This window comes from Pelodiscus sinensis, chromosome 12 (genome assembly GCF_049634645.1).
Source record: "Pelodiscus sinensis isolate JC-2024 chromosome 12, ASM4963464v1, whole genome shotgun sequence".
Lineage (NCBI taxonomy): Eukaryota > Metazoa > Chordata > Testudines > Trionychidae > Pelodiscus > Pelodiscus sinensis.
This window is the reverse complement of record NC_134722.1, coordinates 47239768-47258484: the sequence shown is the minus strand read 5'-3', so window position 1 is coordinate 47258484 and position 18717 is coordinate 47239768. Positions and strand designations below refer to the sequence as shown.

Below are 18717 nucleotides of genomic sequence, written 5' to 3'. Positions count from 1 at the left end.
TCTCCGAGCCTCCTTCGCTGTCGGGGGGAGAATGTGGCTCGGCACAGCAGCAGGGAAGCTCCGCCCCTGCGCTGCTTGCAGGCTCCATCCCCATTGGCCAGGAATTGCAGCCAATGGGAGCAGTGGTAAGGGATGGTACCTGTGAGTCCAGTGGCATGGAGCCAAGTGGGCGCCTCCCCCGGGGGCTGTGCCAAGTAGGTGCCCCAATCCCTTGCCCCTCCTGCCCAGACTCCAGAAATCAGACCCAGGAAGGTGCTTCTTGCTACTGGGCACCTCAGTAAGGTGCTTTCCTGCCGGAGCGTGTCTCTGGGAGAGGCCCAGCAAAAGCCTGGATGGAACAGCTGAACCAGGCAAATTTACTCGTAGACGGTTTATTGGAGATGCAAAGGGCACCCGGGCGCAAGGAAAACCAGGGACTACTCCCAGGAGCGAGAAAAGAGGGCAGCCGCCGGGGAACACGCCCTAGCTAGTTCTTGCCACAGGGGAAGGTGGCGTTGATTTTCCTGCAGTAGCAAAAGGCATTGAAGAAGCGGCAGTAGCAGGTAGCACACGGGTCGCAGCAGGGGAGCTGGTGCCCGAGGCAGGATTCCAGCAGGCGGACGCACCGGCGTGGGGAGCGCTCCTCCCGGTCCGTGGTCTCCAGAGCTGCGGACAGCACCTGCAGGGGGTGCAGAAAGACAGGGTGTTCATACAGGCCGATGTAGGGGGAGCCAACGTCTGGTTTTTAAAGAGACACTCCCATTTTTAAGCCCGCATGCCGGTGTCCCGACTTTCGCCTCTGCCGCCCACCCGCCGGTTCTTTATGTGCCCCGCTCTTGCTGTCTCTCACTGCTGTGTCCCCTCCCCCCACTGCTCCTCCATACCCCTCTCTGCAGAGTGCACCCTTTCCCGCAACCCGGTGTGCCCCCTGTGTGTTGCCCCGGGAGGATGTAGCTCCAGGTACCCCAGGTGAGTGTGTGTGTGTGTGTGTGTGTCCTTCTCCCTGTGCAAACCCTAGAACCTTAAAGACAAGAAGGCAAATGAAAAGAACCCAGCTTTGCAGTATTGATGCTTAACAGGGGCTCAGTCAACTTGGTGAGCGGAACGTTTGTGCTGCGCAGAAGGGGCAGGACGAGCCTTTGCTGGGCCTGCGCTGAGTTGGAATTGCTTTACGGGGCCACTTGGGCTCCAGCCCATCCCCAGAAAGGGACGTGACACATGTGCAAAGGGGTAGTTGCCGCGGCGTCTGGCAATTTAAAGGGGCCCAAGGCTCCTGGCTGCTACTACTGCAGCAGCCAAAGCTCCGGGCCCCTTTAAATCACCGCCAGAGTGCCACGCCATGCGCTCCATGCGGCTCTTAGGGCTGGAGAAGGGGCGGGCTGCATGCTGAGCAGCGCTGAGGGCTGGCAGCCTTAGCCCCGCCCCTTCCACATGAGGCCCCGCCCCTTCCACATGTGGCCCCCGCCCCTTCTGCAAGCGAGGAGCCACCTTCCCCAGAGGCCTGGCAGGTCTGTCGGCCCCCTGCAGAGGTGTATGCCAGAACTGGGTCTGTGGGAGAGGAGAATTCCCTAGTGATGCTATCCCCTTCCAGAGGACGAGCTGCTCTGCCAGGGGGTGCCCCCATGTCTCAGGGGGTGGGGTTACACAATACACAACCCTGGTGAGTCCAGGCCCTGCGTCCTCAGCAGCAAGTGCTTCTGGTGACATTTGGCGACAGCGTCAGGTCATAGGTTTGTCATGCAGTCACCATGGAAGCAGCCAGCGCCCCGCCCCTGCAATAGCCTTGGGACTGCTTGTCTTGCGACTGATTTCAATGTCTTTCGCACTGTCCTCGCACTCCAGCTGCCAGTGTGTGGCGGAGCCTTGCACTGCCAGCCCCTCACCCAGCTCAGCAGCTGCCGGGCATGGGAGAGCTGCGGGTGTTGGCATCCGGGCCCGACTAGAGAGATCAGGCCCGGGGGCTCCAGGAGAACGTAGGAAGTTGCTTGCTGGATGTGCCCACGGAAACGATCAGCAGTGGACCAGCGGCCAGGCCTGACTCTGAAATTGTCGTCGTTGGGGATGAGCACACCAGCGAGAGGACTGGTTCAGCCCCCCCTCGCCTCCTGCCTCAGGCTCTCTGCAAACCCAGGCAGACCACACTGCATCCGGATTGCTGCGCCCGATTTTTCTCCCCCCCCCCCATGAAAAGTCGCAGGGCGACCCTGAGCTTCGAGAGCACAAAAGTGCCACAAGAAGCGACTTCCCCAGGGTCAAGCGCAGGCCGAGGCTCCACGGGGGCTGAGGAATTTGTGGCATGTCCCACAACACGTCTCGTCGGGGAGAGGATGTGAGCGACCCCCAGGGGTCCCAGGAAGTTACCTCTGGCTCGAGGACACTGGCTTCCTGCATGAGGTCCTCGTCTGCTACGCGCAGCTCCACCGCCATCCTGTCAAAGCCAGGCCGGGGGCGAATCCCTGTGGAGCACAGACATGGTGACGGACGCGGCCGACTGGTGAAGTCAGAGCCTCACTCTGCCCCCCCTACCCACTTCTCGACAGTCCAGAGTGGAGGGGCACTGGGGGAGGCAATAATTTTAGATGGGGGGGGCAGAAGGGGTGTGGCCTCAGACAGAAGGGGTGTGGCCTCAGACAGAAGGGGTGGGGCCAGGACACTTCCATGCTCCCCCGCCCATAGACCCTGATTGGCTGGGGACAGGGGAAGCACATGAAGTCTTTGCCCCCCTGCCGGTGCTGGTGAATCCCTCTGGGCGCCATGCCCCCCGGTGGGGAGAGGAGACTTTGCTGGCTCCCCGAGCCCCAAGTCTCAATTGGCCGGGGGGGGGAGAAGTGGCAGGGTGTCTGCAGGCCGCATCTGGCCCACAGAGGCTCTCTTGCCCACCCCTGGTCACAGTGATGTGCCCTGGAGATGCAAAGGACTCACCCATCTGAGAGGCGCCTAACTCCCCAGCGAGCATCTCCTATTGGCCCGCCACCTTCCCCGGGTGGGGCCTGCCTATCCCAGTGCCCCAGGCTGAGCCCCATAGGACAGACAGCCCCACCTCCAAGAGCTCATCAGTGGAGGGAACTCAGGCTTGACGGAGCCAAACACGGGAGAGGGTCTGACATGGCTCCACTCTTAGTTATTGTGAGTCAGCCCCAGAGGGTGACCCTGCCGGGCTGAAGGGGCGCTCTATCCCCGCCCAGCACCTCCTGCAGACCCCCATGGATGGGGAATAGGGGGGTCTGTCTTTATCACACAGGAGAACCTGCAGTGCATTCTCGAGGAGTACCGGTAGTTCGGAATAGGAAGCCTAGTCCGAACTACCTAGTCCGTGCCGCGTGTAGCCGTGCGGCACGGAGTCTGCACTAGCGGGGATTTAAAAATGGCGGCGCCCGGCTATATGCAAATGAAGCCCGGGAAATTCAAATCCCGGGCTTCATTTGCAACTCCGGTTGCCTACATTACCCTCCTAGTGCGAACTAGGGTGGTAGTGTAGACATACCCGAAGAGACCTCAGGAGGCATCAAGTCCAGCCCCCTGCTCGAAGCAGGACCAACCCCGACTCAATCAGCCCAGCCAGGGCTTGGTCAAGCCGAGACTTAAACACCTCTAGGGATGGAGATTCCACCCCCGCCCTAGGGAACCCAGCCCAGCGCTTCCCACCCGCCTAGGGAAATCGTTTGTCCTACTATCCAACCTAGACCTCCCCCACTGCAACTTGAGACCATTGCTCCTTGTTCTGCCATCTGCCCCCACTGAGAACAGCCTCTCTCCATCCTCTTTGGAACCCCCTGCAGGGAGTTGCAGGCTGCTCTCAAATCCCCCCTCACTCTTCTCTTCTGCAGACTAAACAAACCCAAACCCCTCAGTCTCTCTTCATAGGTCATGCGCTCCAGCCCCCAAATCATTTCGGTCGCCCTCCGCTGGACCCTCTCCAATGTGTCCACATCCTTTCTAGAGAGGGGGGCCCAGAACTGGATACAATACTCCAGGACTGTGTCTACACTGGCACCCTTTTCCGGAAAAGGGATGCTAATGAGACACTTCGGAATTGCAAATGCCACGGGGGATTTAAATATCCCCCGCGGCATTTGCATGAACATGGCTGCCGTTTTTTTCCGGCTCGGGGCTTTGCCGGAGAAAAGCGCCAATCTAGACGGGATCTTTCGGAAAATAAAGCCTTTTCCGGAACATCCCTTATTCCTGAATTTAAGCAAAGCCCCGAGCCGGAAAAAAGTGGCAGCCATGTTCATGCAAATGCCGCAGGGGATATTTAAATCCCCCGCGGCATTTGCAATTCCGAAGTGTCTCATTAGCATCCCTTTTCCGGAAAAGGGTGCCAATGTAGACACAGCCCAGATGTGGCCTTACCAGAGCCCAATAAAGGGGAATAATCACTTCTCTAGATCTGCTGGCAACGTTCCTCCTAATGCAACCTGATATTCCATTCACCTTCTTGGCTACAAGGGCACCCTGCTGACTCATATCCAGCTTCTCATCCACTGTAACCCCCAGGTCCTTTTCCGCAGAACTGCTAATAGAATCATAGACCTGGCAGAGACCTCAGGAGCCAGGAGGCACCGAGTCCAGCCCCGTGCCCAAAGCAGGACCAATTCCAACTCAATCATCCCAGCCAGGGCTTTGCAAGCCAGGACTTAAACACCCCTAGGGATGGAGATTCCACCCCCCTCCCTGGGTGTTTTGGGACCGGTTCTGTTCAGTGTCTTCATCAACAATTTCGATGATGGCATAGAGAGGACGATTATTAAGTTTGCAGATGATACCAAGCTTGGCAGTTGCTTTGGGCAGGGGGCTGGAAGAGACCTCAGGAGCCCATTGCTCCTTGTTCTGTCATCTGCCCCCACTGAGAACAGCCTCTCTCTAGCCTCATTGGAACCCCCCTTCAGGGAGGTGCAGGCTGCTCTCAAATCCCCCCTCACTCTGCTCTTCTGCAGACTGAACAAACCCAAATCCCTCAGTCTCTCCTCGGAGGTCTTGTGCTTCGGCTCCTCATCATTTGGGTCGCCCTCCGCTGGCCCCTCTCCAATGCATCCACCTCCTTTCTGTAGTGGGGGGCCCAGAACTGGACACAACACTCCAGATGTGGCCTCCCCAGTGCCGAATAGAGGGGCAAGCAGGGCCGGATTAGGGGGGGGCTAGCCGGGCAGCGGCCCAGGGTGCCGACCTATGGGGGGCGCCAGATGGCAGCTCTAAGGGGTGCCACGCACTGATTGCAGCTGTAAGGTGCGCAGCGCGCCCGGGGGCAGAGCTGCGCATGCGTCGTGCGCCCGCCACCCGGGGCGCAGGACTGGCTCGAGCCGGCCCTGGGGACAAGGCCTGTGCGGAGCACTCACCTGCAGGCCCCAGGGGCGCCTCCTTGATTTTCTGCAGCAGGCCGAGGTAGCTGGGCCTGTCGGGCCCCCCCGGGCCGGGACGCATGTCCTGCAGGGGGCTGTTGCCGAGGTCCGTGCTGAGGATGGCCTGGATGCCCTGCAGCACCCCCCAGCTCAGCAGCAGCATGTTCAGCATGCTCCCCCAGGGAACCTGCGCGAGGGGAGGTGGGTCGGGGACTGGCTGCGCCGCAGGTCAATCCCCAGCTCCACGGCTCTGAGCTGGCCCTCACGTGGGCGCCGCGCGGCGTGGGGCCGGCTGGCGCCCCACAACCAGGCCCCTCCGAGTGCGCCTCAGCACGGAGTCAGGGGAGCCAGTGCACAAGGCCCGGCGCGGGACTGCTCTATGCCGTGGGAATGGACTTAGGGGGCAGGGCAGAGATGTGGGCAGGCCCTAGGGGGCAGGCTGTGGGGAGCAGGGCAGAGATGTGAGCAGGCTGTGGGGGGCAGGGCAACGGGGGTTTGGGGCAGGCCATGGGGGAGCAGGGCAGACAGGGGTTTGGGGCATGCCGTGGGGGGCAGGGCAGACAGGGATTTGGGGCATGCTGTGGGGGGCAGGGCAGGCAGGGGTTTGGGGCAGGCCGTGGGGGGCAGGGCAGACAGGGATTTGGGACATGCCGTGGGGGGCAGGGCAGACAGGGATTTGGGGCATGCTGTGGGGGGCAGGGCAGGCAGGGGTTTGGGGCAGGCCGTGGGGGGGCAGGGCAGGCAGGGGCTTGGGGCAGGCCATGGGGGGGCAGGGCAGACGGGGATTTGGGACATGCCGTGGGGGGCAGGGCAGGCAGTGATTTGGGGCAGGCCATGGGGGGACAGGGCAGACGGGGATTTGGGGCATGCCGTGGGGGGCAGGGCAGGCAGGGGCTTGGGGCAGGCCGTGGGGGGGCAGGGCAGACAAGGATTTAGGGCAGGCCGTGGGGGGGCAGGGCAGACAAGGATTTGGGGCATGCCGTGGGGCAGGGCAGGCAGGAGTTTGGGGCAGGCCATGGGGGGACAGGGCAGACAGGGATTTGGGGCAGGCCGTGGGGCAGGGCAGGCAGGAGTTTGGGGCAGGCCGTGGGGGGCAGGGCAGGCAGGGGCTTGGGGCAGGCCGTGGGGGGGCAGGGCAGACAAGGATTTGGGGCAGGCCGTGGGGCAGGGCAGACAGGGATTTGGGGCATGCCGTGGGGCAGGGCAGACAGGGGTTTGGGGCAGGGCCAGGGCAGAGGCACCACATGAAGCATGGCTGTTGAATTGTGCTGTCTCAGCCAGGGCAGCGCAGCCCCCGTGTGAGCCCGGGCTCAGGCGTGCCCCCGGCCGGCCGGCCTGCAGCTGCGGGGCTGTGGGCCGGTGAGCGACTGGCCCCTGCCCCGAACTGCACCGCGCGGGGATGAGCCAAACCTGGCGGCCTGGGGCGCGTGTGTCAGGCCCAGGCTGCGACCGGCCCGGAGCCCCGTGTTCCCTGCAAACGCCCCTGCTCTCAGGAGGGCGCCTGTCCGGGGCCTGCCCCTCCAGTAGCCTCCAGCCCCCCAGGAGGCGCGTGCCGGGGCTCCACTCCGGGTCCAGCGGCTCGGGCCCCTGGGCTCCCAGCTGAGAGCCCCCCGGGGGAGTTCAGCCCCACCGGGGGCCCCCGGCGAAGGGCGATGACCAGCCCCACTGAACGCCTGGCCAATCGGCACCGCTCCCGCTCAGCGTTCGTTAGCCAGGAGGTTCCGTGGGCGAGAACTGGCTAACGAGCCGTGGGGTGGAACCCAGCACAGTGGAAAGCAGCAAGTGGGGCACCAGCAGCCCCCCCATTGTGCTGGCAGCAGGGGGTTCTGGGGGGGCTCGGGGTGCGAGGGGGGGTTGGCTGGCAGGCGAGGCCGGGAGATGCAGGGGGGGGGTGGGGACACAGAGCAACCCCCTGTGGGCGCATCTCAGTCGCCTGTTGCATGTGGTCGGGGCTCTGGGGCAGGGACGGGCTTTTCCTGGCGTCTCCGTGCCACCACCGGCACAACGGGCCCCAGCTCCTGGATCAGGCCCTGTGGGCACATCAGCAAAATGCACAGGGCTGGCCCCCAGGAGGGTCGAAGGGCTCCCAGCAGGGCTGAGCCCACCCCATCAGCTCGGCGACCCTGCCTCCGGGTCCCCTGGAGCCAGGGCTGCGTGGCCGGGGAGGGGCAGGTTTAAAAGCTGTGTCCTTCACTCATAAACCTCACCCGCTACAAACCCTAGACCAGGGGGTGACCCTAAGGCCCAGGGTCCGAACGCGGCCCCCAGCTTGCCTGGATCTGGTCCCCGAGGCCCGAGGCGTAACCCTCCCATCTTCCCAGACCCCCCCCAACCCACTCCTGTACCCTCCCTCCCAGCAGCCCCCTCCCTCACACTGAGCACCTCACTTTTGGCCCCCCCCCAGAGCCCAGGGGCGCCCACAAAATCTCCTAGCCCGCCCCCCCAGGCGCTGGCGTGCAAGGGAAATGTGGGGAGGTTGGGTCTCACGTTTGCATGGCCCCTGACCCAGAAGAGGTTCCCCACCCCTGCCCTAGACTTGGCACCTCCCAGCCCTTTGGACACGGCCCGGGGCTTACCGTGCGGGCTCGGCCGGGCTCGCTGGGAGAGACTCTTCGCCTTTGTGTCAGGACTTCCCCTCTGCGAGGGGAGCAGGGTTTATATTGGCTTCCCGTAATGAAGTGCTCCAGCCACATGACTGTGTGAACCTACCCGGGAGGTGGGCTTCTGCGCAGAGAGCTCCCTGGCCATGACTTCTCCCGCGGGGGAAAGGCAGGGGGAGAGAGAATCGGATCCTGCTCCTCTCCCGCGCTCCAAGAGGGGGCCCGGCTCCCTCCCTGCCATCCACACCGAATTCAATCACAGTGTCGCTGTGTCCCTGCCACCAAGCCTGCACGGACAGGCACACTGGGCCGGCAGGAGCCTGGCCCCGCACAGCGCCCAAGGCCTGATCCCGGCCCCCACGAATACAGGGTGAGCCAGCGGGAACCGTGGAAACGGGCCGTGCGCACAGACCTCTGACACGCTCCAGCCGTGGCGGTCAGAAGGGACCGTTGTGGTTGCCTGGGGCCTCCTGCACATCGCAGGCCACACAACCCACGCCCACCCCGTGAGAGCCCCCGAGGCTCTGGTTAAGCGACGGACGCCCTCCCCCCTCGGTTGAAAGACTCCACGTGCCGCGGACGCCGCTTCCTCTGCTTTCCAACCAGCGCCCAACCCTCACGCCACGCTGCAGAGGGGGGCAGACGAGGCCAGGGCCTCTGCCCCGCTGATCCGCGGGAAGTTCTTTCCTGATCCCAAAGATAGTGAAAGATTCTCTGCGGTGAGCCTGCCCCATCTAGCTCCCACTTCTGGCCGTTAGAGAGATTTGCTGAAAGCAGGCGCTCATGGGCCCTAGGCCACTGTGCGTGGCCATGTCACACGGTTCGTGCTCCCAGGTCAGAGCCCCTTCGCTGATTTGGGGTTCCCCCCGAGTTTTCACCCGGCAGCTCCTCCAACCCCGCCCCCACAGCTGGGTTCAGCACGTCCTAGAAGAGGTGAAGGAGGCTTATAAGAACCACACAGACCCCCTGGGGCAGGACACTTCTCTGTTCACAGTAGACCAGAAGGCATGGCTTGCTGAGCAGTTTTCCAGAGCAGTCAACACGCCTCAGTCCAATATGGCAGCAGATCAGCCCAGCCACTTTTAACCCACAGCTTCCCCTGTGTCTCAGAACACACCCCATGTTTCTTGTCTCCCTTTGGAAGCCCTGAGCTGAGAAACCCTTCCCTGACTGTAAAATCATGACTGGGGCGGAGAAAGTGAATAAGGAAAAGTTCTTTACTTGTTCCCACAATACAAGAATTAGGGGTCACCAAAGGAAATTAACAGGCAGCAGGTTTATAACAATCCAAAGGCAGTATTTCCTCACACAGTGCACAGTCAACCTGTGGAACTCCTTGCCAGAGGATGTTGTGAAGTCCAAGACTGTAACAGGGTTCGAAAAGGAGCTAGATCAATTCATGGAGGGTAAGTCCATCAATGGTCATTAATCAGGATGGGCAGAATAGCCTCTGTTTGTGAGAAGCTGGGAATGGGTGACAGAGGAGGGATCACTTGATGATTGTTCATTCCCTCTGGAGCATCTGGCATTGACCACGGAAGACAGGGTGCTGGGCTAAATGGACCTTTGGAATCATTTTGTTCCGTACCCTGGGGCATGTGAAAATGCGCACCGCTAGAAACATGCTTCTGGCTGTGGGTCGCACAGGCGCCCATCTTACAGGGCACACTGGTGGGGGCAGGATTACCAGCCACAAGACAGCCACCCTAACCCTGAGCACGGGGGGACCAGGCTAACTCCCACGCCACACAGGTGCCTGCTGGGGCCCACAGCTGGTACCCTTGCAAAATGCCTTGTGATTGAGGAGTAGTGATAGAGATGTAGCTGAGTTAGTCTGGGGTAGCTGAAGCAAAATACAGGACAATGTAGCGCTTTAAAGACTAACAAGATGGTTTATTAGGTGATGAGCTTTTGTGGGCCATCTTGTTAGTCTTTAACGTTTCCTCATGGTGGGGGCTTTCCTCATGGTGGGGGCCGTGCTGCTGCCAGGGTACAGCATTCAGGAGACAGGCAGGAGATGTCGAGGCTTGCAGGGACCACGGGAAAGTCCTGCCAGCCAAGCGCACAGTCCCTCGGTCAGGCCCGAGCCATGGCCCCAGGAAGCCATGTAAGTAGTAGTAGTTCTGCAGTAGTAGTTCTGCAGAAAAGGACCTGGGGGTTACAGTGGATGAGAAGCTAGATATGAGTCAACAGTGTGCCCTTGTAGCCAAGAAGGCTAATGGCATATTAGGCTGCATTAAGAGGAGCATTGCCAGCAGATCCAGAGATGTCATTATTCCCCTTTATTCGGCTTTGGTGAGGCCACATCTGGAGTATTGTGTCCAGTTCTGGGCCCCCCACTACAAAAAGGATGCGGACGCATTGGAGAGGGTCCAGCGGAGGGCAACCAAAATGATTAGGGGGCTGGAGCATATGACCTACGAGGAGAGGCTGAGGGACTTGGGTCTGTTTAGTCTGCAGAAGCGAAGAGTGAGGGGGGACTTGATAGCAGCCTTCAACTTCCTGAAGGGAGGTTCCAAAGAGGATGGAGAGAGGCTGTTCTCAGTAGTGACAGATGGCAGAACAAGGAGCAATGGTCTCAAGTTGTGGTGGGAGAGGTCCAGATTGGATATTAGGAAAAACTATTTTACTAGGAGGGTAGTGAAGCATTGGAATGGGTTACCTAGGGAAGTAGTGGAGTCTCCATCCCTAGAGGTGTTTAAGTCTCGGCTTGACAAAGCCCTGGCCGGGTTGATTTAGATGGGATTGGTCCTGCCTAGAGCGGAGGGCTGGACTTGACGACCTTCTGAGGTCTCTTCCAGTTCTGATTCTATGATAAGGGGATGGTTGGATGAAATAACATGATCTTGGTAACTAATTGACCATTCATTACCAGTTGGAAATAGGTCAATGGAGGGATGATAGGAGTTGCTATAGGGAACTTTCTGGGTGTCTGGCTGGTGAGTCTTGCCCCCATGCTCAGGGTTTAGCTGATCGCCATATTTGGGGTCAGGAAGGAATTTTCCTCCAGGGTAGATTGGCAGAGGCCCTGGAGGTTTTTCGCCTTCCTCTGTAGCATTGGGCACAGATCACAGCTGGAGGATTCTCTGCATGTTGGGGCCTTCAAAGTATTTGAAGGCTTCAATATCTGAGACATAGGTGAGAGGATTATTCTAAGAGGGGTGGGCGAGATTCTGTGGCCTGCACTGTGCAGGGGGTCAGACTAGATGATCATAATGGTCCCTTCTGACCTTAAAGTCTATGAGTCTATGAGTAAGCAGGGCGCAGCCCCCCAGGGCGGGAATCACTGGCTGGCCTGTGGACGCAGAGCCCAGACCACATGCTTGGGCCTGACCACCACTGGGGCAAGGGGCGAGCTGGGGGCATCCGGGAAGGCAGGGGGCCTGCGACGTCCCCACTTTGCCCGGGGCCCGGCGCATTCCTGCCCCGCCCTGCGGCCCCGGCCCCCCCGGCTCATTAGGGCTGTTTTCCCGTGCCCCAGGCTGCGGCTGTGCTGGGCAGGAGCGGTTCTGGGAAGCCATTAACGCAGTAACGAGGGAGGCGGCCCTGGGCCCGCACTGAAAGCTTTCTAATCTGCGGGAGACACGGCCGTGCGCCGCCCTTCCCCGGCCTCGGTAACGAGCTAAATGAGCCTCCGCCTGCTGTCCCCGGCCGCTTCCAGGAAGAGCGGCCCCGAGAGCGGGGACAGCGCCGGCTTTGTCAACACGGCCTGTTTTCCTGCCCGCCGGGGGAAGGGGAGGGGAGGCGCGGAGCGAGCCCCCGCAGCGACGCTTCCCTGGGGCGTCTGCTCCCAGCGGGGTCTGTCTCCAGGGCTCCTCGCGGGGCCCTGCGGGGCCAGCTCGGCCCTCTGCCCCTCTGCCACCGCTCACCAGCCGCTCCCGCACCTGCCCTCTGCCCGCAGCAGCCCCCAGCAGCAGAGCGCCTGGCAGGAGACACAGCGGGGAGGCCCCTGAGTCCTGCCGGCACTGCGACCGGGCGGCTGAGTGCCAGGGCGGGTTGGCACCTTCCTCTACTGCCCCCAGTAACTTCCCACTGGCCTCCCCTTGGGAGCGCTGCTCTTGGGCACCCACTCCAGGCTGTGCTGACTCTCACGCCCTTGCACCTGGTGCTTATGTTGCCGCCCGCCCCGGTTTGTGGCTCAGAACGGGAGCAAAACCAAAATCCAAAGAGGCTCCATCCCACTCTCTTGTTTTGGCAGATTTCTTTGCCACCGTAGCTCTGAGCGCGCCTACGGCCAGCCCCAGGTGGCGCCTGGCTCCCCGCCCGCTATGTTCCTCCACCTCCTCCCAAGGAGCATGTCCCGCCATTGGCAAACCCCCAGCCCGTGCACCGAAAGAGGCCGGCTGTAGTCCAGGAAGGAAGGGGGCTGAGAAGGTGGCCTGTAGCCCCTCGCTACACGGCCCCGGGACCGCAAGACTCAAGCCTGGGAAGAAAGCTCTGAGCAGGGGAAGCTCGCGCGGGTGGGACCGGGCGGGGCGTGGGACCGGAGAGCTGACCGGGACACACCTGCGGATGCCCGATTTGTAAGAAATCCAGGATTGCCCGCAAGAGACCTTCAGCCACTCCAGGAAGATGAGCTAGCCTGGGGGGGAGGCTGCCCTGAGGGGAATCTAAAGACCATCTTGCCGGGGCAGGCGGCCGACAGGACGGCGCTGGCCTCTTGGGCCCAGGCTGTGACGCGCTCTCAGATCACGTGGGCTTCCGAAGTCAGCGGGCCGAGGGGTGGGGCATGTTGGTCCCACGATCTCGCCCGGCTAGTCGGTGACATCGGGGGTGGTTCCCCTTCCGCGGGGAGGAGGGGCTGTCTAGCTGGGGTGGCTCCATCTCCAGAGAAGGGGGCCAACCTCCCTGGGGACAAGCTGGCCAGGGCCATCCCGGGGGGGGTGAGACTAACAAGGAAAGGCGGGATGGAGGGTCCTCCCCCGCTGGCCCTGCATGAGCTGAATTGGGAGGAAGCTCGCCCTGCTTGGAACAGGCAGGGCAGGGAGTCGGGCGGAGAGGGGGCTGCAGGGAGGGGGTTAGTAGCCCCTCCCGGAGGGGTGATGTGTGGGGGCGCTATAGCCGCCCATGCTTATTCCCTGGGGAGCTGAGAGACTGGCCAATCCGGGGGAGGGGGGGGGGGGGCTCAAGGAAAGGCAGCAAGATGCCGAAGGAGCTACACGAACCGGAGCCGGAACCCGGAGCAGAGAGTAGGCCCGGGTTCCCCTGCCAGCCACTCGGGCCCAACAACAGGGGGGCAAAGGAGACCCCGGGGTGAGCGATTCTGAGGGGCCTGGGCTCCGGCTGCCATTACAGCTGGAGCTGTGGGCCCTTTAAATGGCTGCCCGGGGCACTGCAGCGCATTGCAGGGGCTCCGGCGGCGCACTCCGGCCTTCGCTGGGCGGGGCGCGAGCCAGGCGGTGCTGAGAGCCGGCTGCCCCGAGTCCCCATCCTGCCTCTTCCCATCCCCACCCGCCTCGCCCCACTCTTGCTCACCGGGGCTGCCAGCAGACAAGTGGCTGTGGGGGAACGTGGCGGGGGGGCGAGGGGACTGGCTGCTGGTGGGGGCTGCTCATTTTTTTCTGGGGGTGCTCCAGCGCCGAAGCACCCCCAGAGTTGGCACCTGGGCCTGGCACATGGTGGCCTGGCCGAAGGGTCCTGCAGGGACAGAGGAGTCGCAGGCTGAGGGAATGGCAGCTGACAGAGATGCTGGCCCAGCAGAGCTGTAGGCCAGCAGGGGTGCCAGCCTGCAGCAAGCAGAGCGCCCCGTCCCAGAGGGAGAAGAGGAGCAAGAACTGAGAACTCGCTGAGCATGAAACCAGGGTGTAGTTCAGACCAAACTCAGTGGCAGAGCCAAAGGGAACAAAGAGAAGGAATGAGCGGCTGCCCACCGGTGCTAGGAGCCTGGGAACAGACAAGTGGAATTGTCCGTGTAGTAGCATAAATGGGATTTAGTTGGCATTACCAAAACCTTGGGGGGGGAGGGGGTCACTCGATTGGGACCAGGTGAGAAGTGCCTCTCCATGGCCGCTGCAGCTCCAGCAGGCACAGCCGGGGGAAGAATGCATGTCCCTTTGCTGGAGCTCAGACAGGCAGGCACACCCATAAACTCTCTGAAATGTAGAGTAGACAGCTGTCCCTTTCTCCAGCCCTGCCCCCTGCTGGCCCAGTGTGGTTATAGCTGTCCCAGTCCCCATGTCTGGCTCCTTGCTGCCCCCTGTGGTCATTCTGCGGTATAACTGTCCCTCCTATCAGACCCCTCCCTTTCTATTTTATGAGCAACAATCAAATTCCAGACACAGCCCATTGTCCGTGCACAACCAAACCCCGATCCTGCTGTAAGTTAGGATCAGAGGAAGTTGGGCCCAATTTGGTGACATAGCTCTTAACATTTAGGAGTTTTTTAATAAACGGACTCACAGACAGACAGACGCACATTCTAAAATATAGAGTAAGATCAAGCTTCTAGTCCCATTGCAATGATGCTACGGTAGTCTGATGGGATCTAATTTCTATAAATCCACATCACTCTGTATTCATTATATCACCTACCTTTAGTTCTTTATTCATTGAGTCCCATATCAGCCACTCCATTACCTTCCTCGGGACTTACTGACCTGCAATATTAAGCTTCTAAGCCAGCTCTTTTAAAGCTCTTGGATGCCCATTATATGGATCTGTTGACTCAAATATCTAAATTTAGCAGCTTCTGTTTAACATCCTCCGGAGACACCAGTGGAATGAATGAGTGTTCTCATAACAGTCTGCTGACAAACCACGTCATCTGGTTTTTCCCCCAAAAATGTAGAAAAGAAATATTTATTGGACATGTCTGCCTTTTTCTACATTATTGAGAATTCACCCCTCTTCCATATAATAATGAACCAATACTGCTGTCAGGATTTTTTTGTTCCTAATATACTTATCAAACCCCTCCGCTTTGTCCTTAACTTTGCTGACCATGGACTTTTCCTTTGCATCCTCCCTTGGTCAATTTTCTACACTTCCTAACTGGTTTCTGTTCATTTGTATCAACTTCCCCTTGCCTCCAGGTTAGTGTTTGAAGCAGCCCAGCCTTCTTCCTCCTTTGTGGGATTGTGGCTTTTGGGGCACCTAGCCAAGTGTACTTAACCCCTCTCAAATGACACTCACAGATTTCTGGTTAAATTCTTCATCACGTCCACGTTGTGCAAACTGAATACAAGTCCCAGCCGGTACCACAGAGCCTCTGGGTGCTCTTACAAGGCCCCATAGCGGACAGCGATTCTGAGCCAAATCAGCAGGGAGGAAGAAATTACCCAGAAAACTGTGAGTGAGAATGGGGGATGGTTTGACTAGATGCCCCAAAAGCCACAAGCCCTCCATCAAGAGAATGGCCCTGCTGGCTTGCTACCTGTTCAAGGGCCTCCTTGTAGCTAGACCATAAAATATCCTCATAAAAAGTCTTGTTGAGCCCTGTTAAAGTCCTGGCCTTCACAACATCATCTGGCAAGGAGTTCCACAAGTTGTGTGCTGTGTGAACATAGCGAGGTGGTTGGTGTCTAGGAGAAAGGTCATTTGACCTCTATATACAACTTTGGTAAGAACAACACGAGGATGCAGTGTATAGTTTGGGGATCTGCAATGGGGGTTTACAAGGTTGGTGAAAATGAGGGAGAGAGCTGGAAACAATTCCCCAAATCATTTGAGGGCTGGAGAAAATGCCTCCAAGTAAGAGACTTGAAATACAGAGTAAAGTAAAGAGTTGGCTTTTTTTCAGGAGCTAAACTGAAAAATCTGTGAGTGGCGGAAATGGTCTTGATTGGCCCCAAAAATGGAATTTTTCTGTTTTCTTACCAAAATCAGACACTCCCCCCCCCCCCCCCCCCCCCCGTTCCCTGCCCACAATGAATATTGGAAACATCCCTGCACGGTGCTTCCGAAATGAAATTTGCTCAACAACACCAGCACGTGCCTTGGACTTCCTGAAAGTCTGTCGGACCCGAGAGATTTCAGGCTCGATGAATGGACAATTTCCAGCCCTCTCTTCTACAATCCTTGGTCGGTTTCGTGTATGACAATGACGATGGCGAGGTGACTGCTTAAAGTGTATAAATACCTTCTTCCCAGGGAGCAATTGCTGGGTTAGAGACACTTCCCCAGCCTATCGGGGGAGGCAAAAGAAGATCTGGATGAAAGATGCAGCCAAACAAATTCAAATGAAAAAGCAGGCAAAGATGGGGGAGAGTGAGGGCCATGAAGCCTTGGATGAAACCGAACTCTGGTGGCTTCTCTATCTCTTGATGTTGTCAGATCAAGAAAGGATCCCGTCTGCAAGACACGTCAGTTGACCATAAGTTATTTGGCTCAGTCCCTGGGGAACTGGCTGAAATTCCCAGGTCTTGGCTAGACATAGGTCGAACTAGAGGACCCAATGGTCTGTGCAGGCCCCAGGCTCTCTGCCTCCAGGAGGCGTGCAAAGTGCGGGGCTGGTGGGCTGGGCCAGAGCACGGCGATGAAGCCCTGCTGGTTTCTGGCGTATGCTTGCACAGCCGGGGAGAAGCACAGCCGGAGATGGGCTGAGAGGTGATGCACGGGGCAGAGCGGGCGAACAGGGGGGAGCTGAATGACATTAAGGGCCACGGCACCAGGCGCAAGGGCACAAATAGAGCTCCCAAGGGGAGGCCGGTAAGGACCGGGCTGGGAAGTTACTGGGGGCAGTAGGGGAAGGTGCCAACCCGCCCTGGCACTCAGCCGCCCGGTCGCAGTGCCGGCAGGACTCAGGGGCCTCCCCGCTGTGTCTCCTGCCAGGCGCTCTGCTGCTGGGGGCTGCTGTGGGCAGAGGGCAGGTGCGGGAGCGGCTGGTGAGCGGTGGCAGAGGGGCAGAGGGGCAGAGGGCCGGGCTGGCCCCGCAGGGCCCCGCGAGGAGCCCTGGAGACAGACCCCGCTGGGAGCAGACGCCCCAGGGAAGCGTCGCTGCGGGGGCTCGCTCCGCGCCTCCCCTCCCCTTCCCCCGGCGGGCAGGAAAACAGGCCGTGTTGACAAAGCCGGCGCTGTCCCCGCTCTCGGGGCCGCTCTTCCTGGAAGCGGCCGGGGACAGCAGGCGGAGGCTCATTTAGCTCGTTACCGAGGCCGGGGAAGGGCGGCGCACGGCCGTGTCTCCCGCAGATTAGAAAGCTTTCAGTGCGGGCCCAGGGCCGCCTCCCTCGTTACTGCGTTAATGGCTTCCCAGAACCGCTCCTGCCCAGCACAGCCGCAGCCTGGGGCACGGGAAAACAGCCCTAATGAGCCGGGGGGGCCGGGGCCGCAGGGCGGGGCAGGAATGCGCCGGGCCCCGGGCCCCGGGCAAAGTGGGGACGTCGCAGGCCTCCTGCCTTCCTGGATGCCCCCAGCTCGTTCTTCAGCCCGTTGGTTCTGTTGGGCTTCCAGACGTCCCTCCTCTCCAAGTCATGGCGGGGGCAGCACAGGAAAGATCTTCTCCCGCACGCCCAAGAACCGCCCCAGGACATCGGGGTGGGTAGCAGTTCCCAGCCAGCTGGAGTGCTGAGCGGCATCGCTTGCCCATCCAACTCGGCCACACAGGCTGTCCTCTGGCACCTAGAGCATCTCTGATTGGCTGTTCCTCCTCAGGAAGTGGGGGGGATGGGGAAGGACAGCCAATCAGAAAGGGATTTCCCTAGAGATCCGAAAGGGGATCCTCTGCCCGGGAAAGAGGGGGGCACACAGCTTCTCCCTGGGGCCAGCTCAGCCAGTGGCTGCTCCCTGGGGCTGAGCGCTTGCTGCCCCCTTGTGGTCATGTGTGAGCGTCACTGTCCCTCCTATCACTCCCCTCCCTTCCATGTGATGAGAACCGGTCCCATTCCAGGCACATCCCATTAGCCCTGGCACGACCAAACCCTGGACTGGCTTTGAGTTAGGATCAGAGGAAGCTGCTTACCCAGTTTGGTGGCCCCAGCTCTTCCCATTTAGGAGGAGTTCTTGAACAAATGGACTCACAGAGGAATGGACAGACACGCAGACGGACAGACACACAAGCTCTCCCAAACACAAAGGGGCTGTGGGGCAAGGAGAGGGAGGCAGTGTCTGGCTTTGCTAAGGGAGCAGTGTTGCAACCTGTAAGCACAAGTTAGACCCCCCTCAAAACCGTACATCTGGTTTAAAACTTAAGAGAATTTTTAAAAGAATAAAAATGGGGCTTTTTCCATTGGCCTTCTGGTTCCAGATCCTGGAGGGTTACATGGGAGTGATGGTTCCTTCCAAGCTATTTTCTGCCCCCTGAAGGCTAGAAACTCACGTTAAGCCAATTGCAAGTAGAGATTCTCCCCTGCAATCACCTGACTCCAGGAGCTGAAATCCGGAGGAGCTGAGGAGGCAGCAGCATGTAGATGGTACCCAGCTGCTTCCCCCCTTCCATCGGCAGTTTGCAGCACCAGGGCCTGGCTTCCCAAATGCCTGGCCGAGACGGACTCTGGGTGAGGCCGAACCTGGGCAGGATGGAGGTCATGCTGCTTTGAGAGCCCACCTTGGCCATCGTGGCACCTACCCCGATGGCATCTGTGGCACCCAGGCTACAACCGGACCCCCCATCAGCACCTGCAGCCCGGACCCCCCCCGTGCCGTTTGGGGCTGGCCACAACAGGTAGCCTGGCCACTGCACCCAGACCTGGCTACCATGATCCAGCTTCTAGACTGGACTAGATCCAGGAATGCAGCCCCATGTCCTGCCCCGGTCCACAATGCCGCAGCTAGGGCCACATGGCCCCATTTCCTGCTCCCTACACAGGCTCCCCATGGAGCGCAGACCCCTTCCCGGTGGCGGCACTGGTCCCCGACCCCCAGGA

The 18717-nt window shown here is 60.1% G+C and overlaps 1 protein-coding gene across 2 annotated transcripts; it reads right to left on the bottom strand.

The window, feature by feature from the left end:
- Positions 1–361: 361 nt before the first annotated feature.
- On the bottom strand, positions 362–8202 carry AGRP (agouti related neuropeptide). Of its 2 annotated transcripts, none has more exons than XM_075940562.1 (4): positions 7895–8202; positions 5316–5505; positions 2341–2435; positions 362–658 (listed from the first exon to the last, which is right to left on the bottom strand). In XM_075940562.1, the coding sequence occupies exons 1-4, from the start codon at positions 8009–8011 to the stop codon at positions 467–469; spliced, it is 594 nt and encodes a 197-aa protein (XP_075796677.1). In that variant the 5' UTR covers positions 8012–8202; the 3' UTR covers positions 362–466. The 2 variants fall into 2 exon arrangements, with proteins under 2 accessions (XP_075796677.1, XP_075796678.1); XM_075940563.1 differs by lacking the exon at positions 7895–8202 and adding an exon at positions 6729–7057.
- Positions 8203–18717: the final 10515 nt, after the last annotated feature.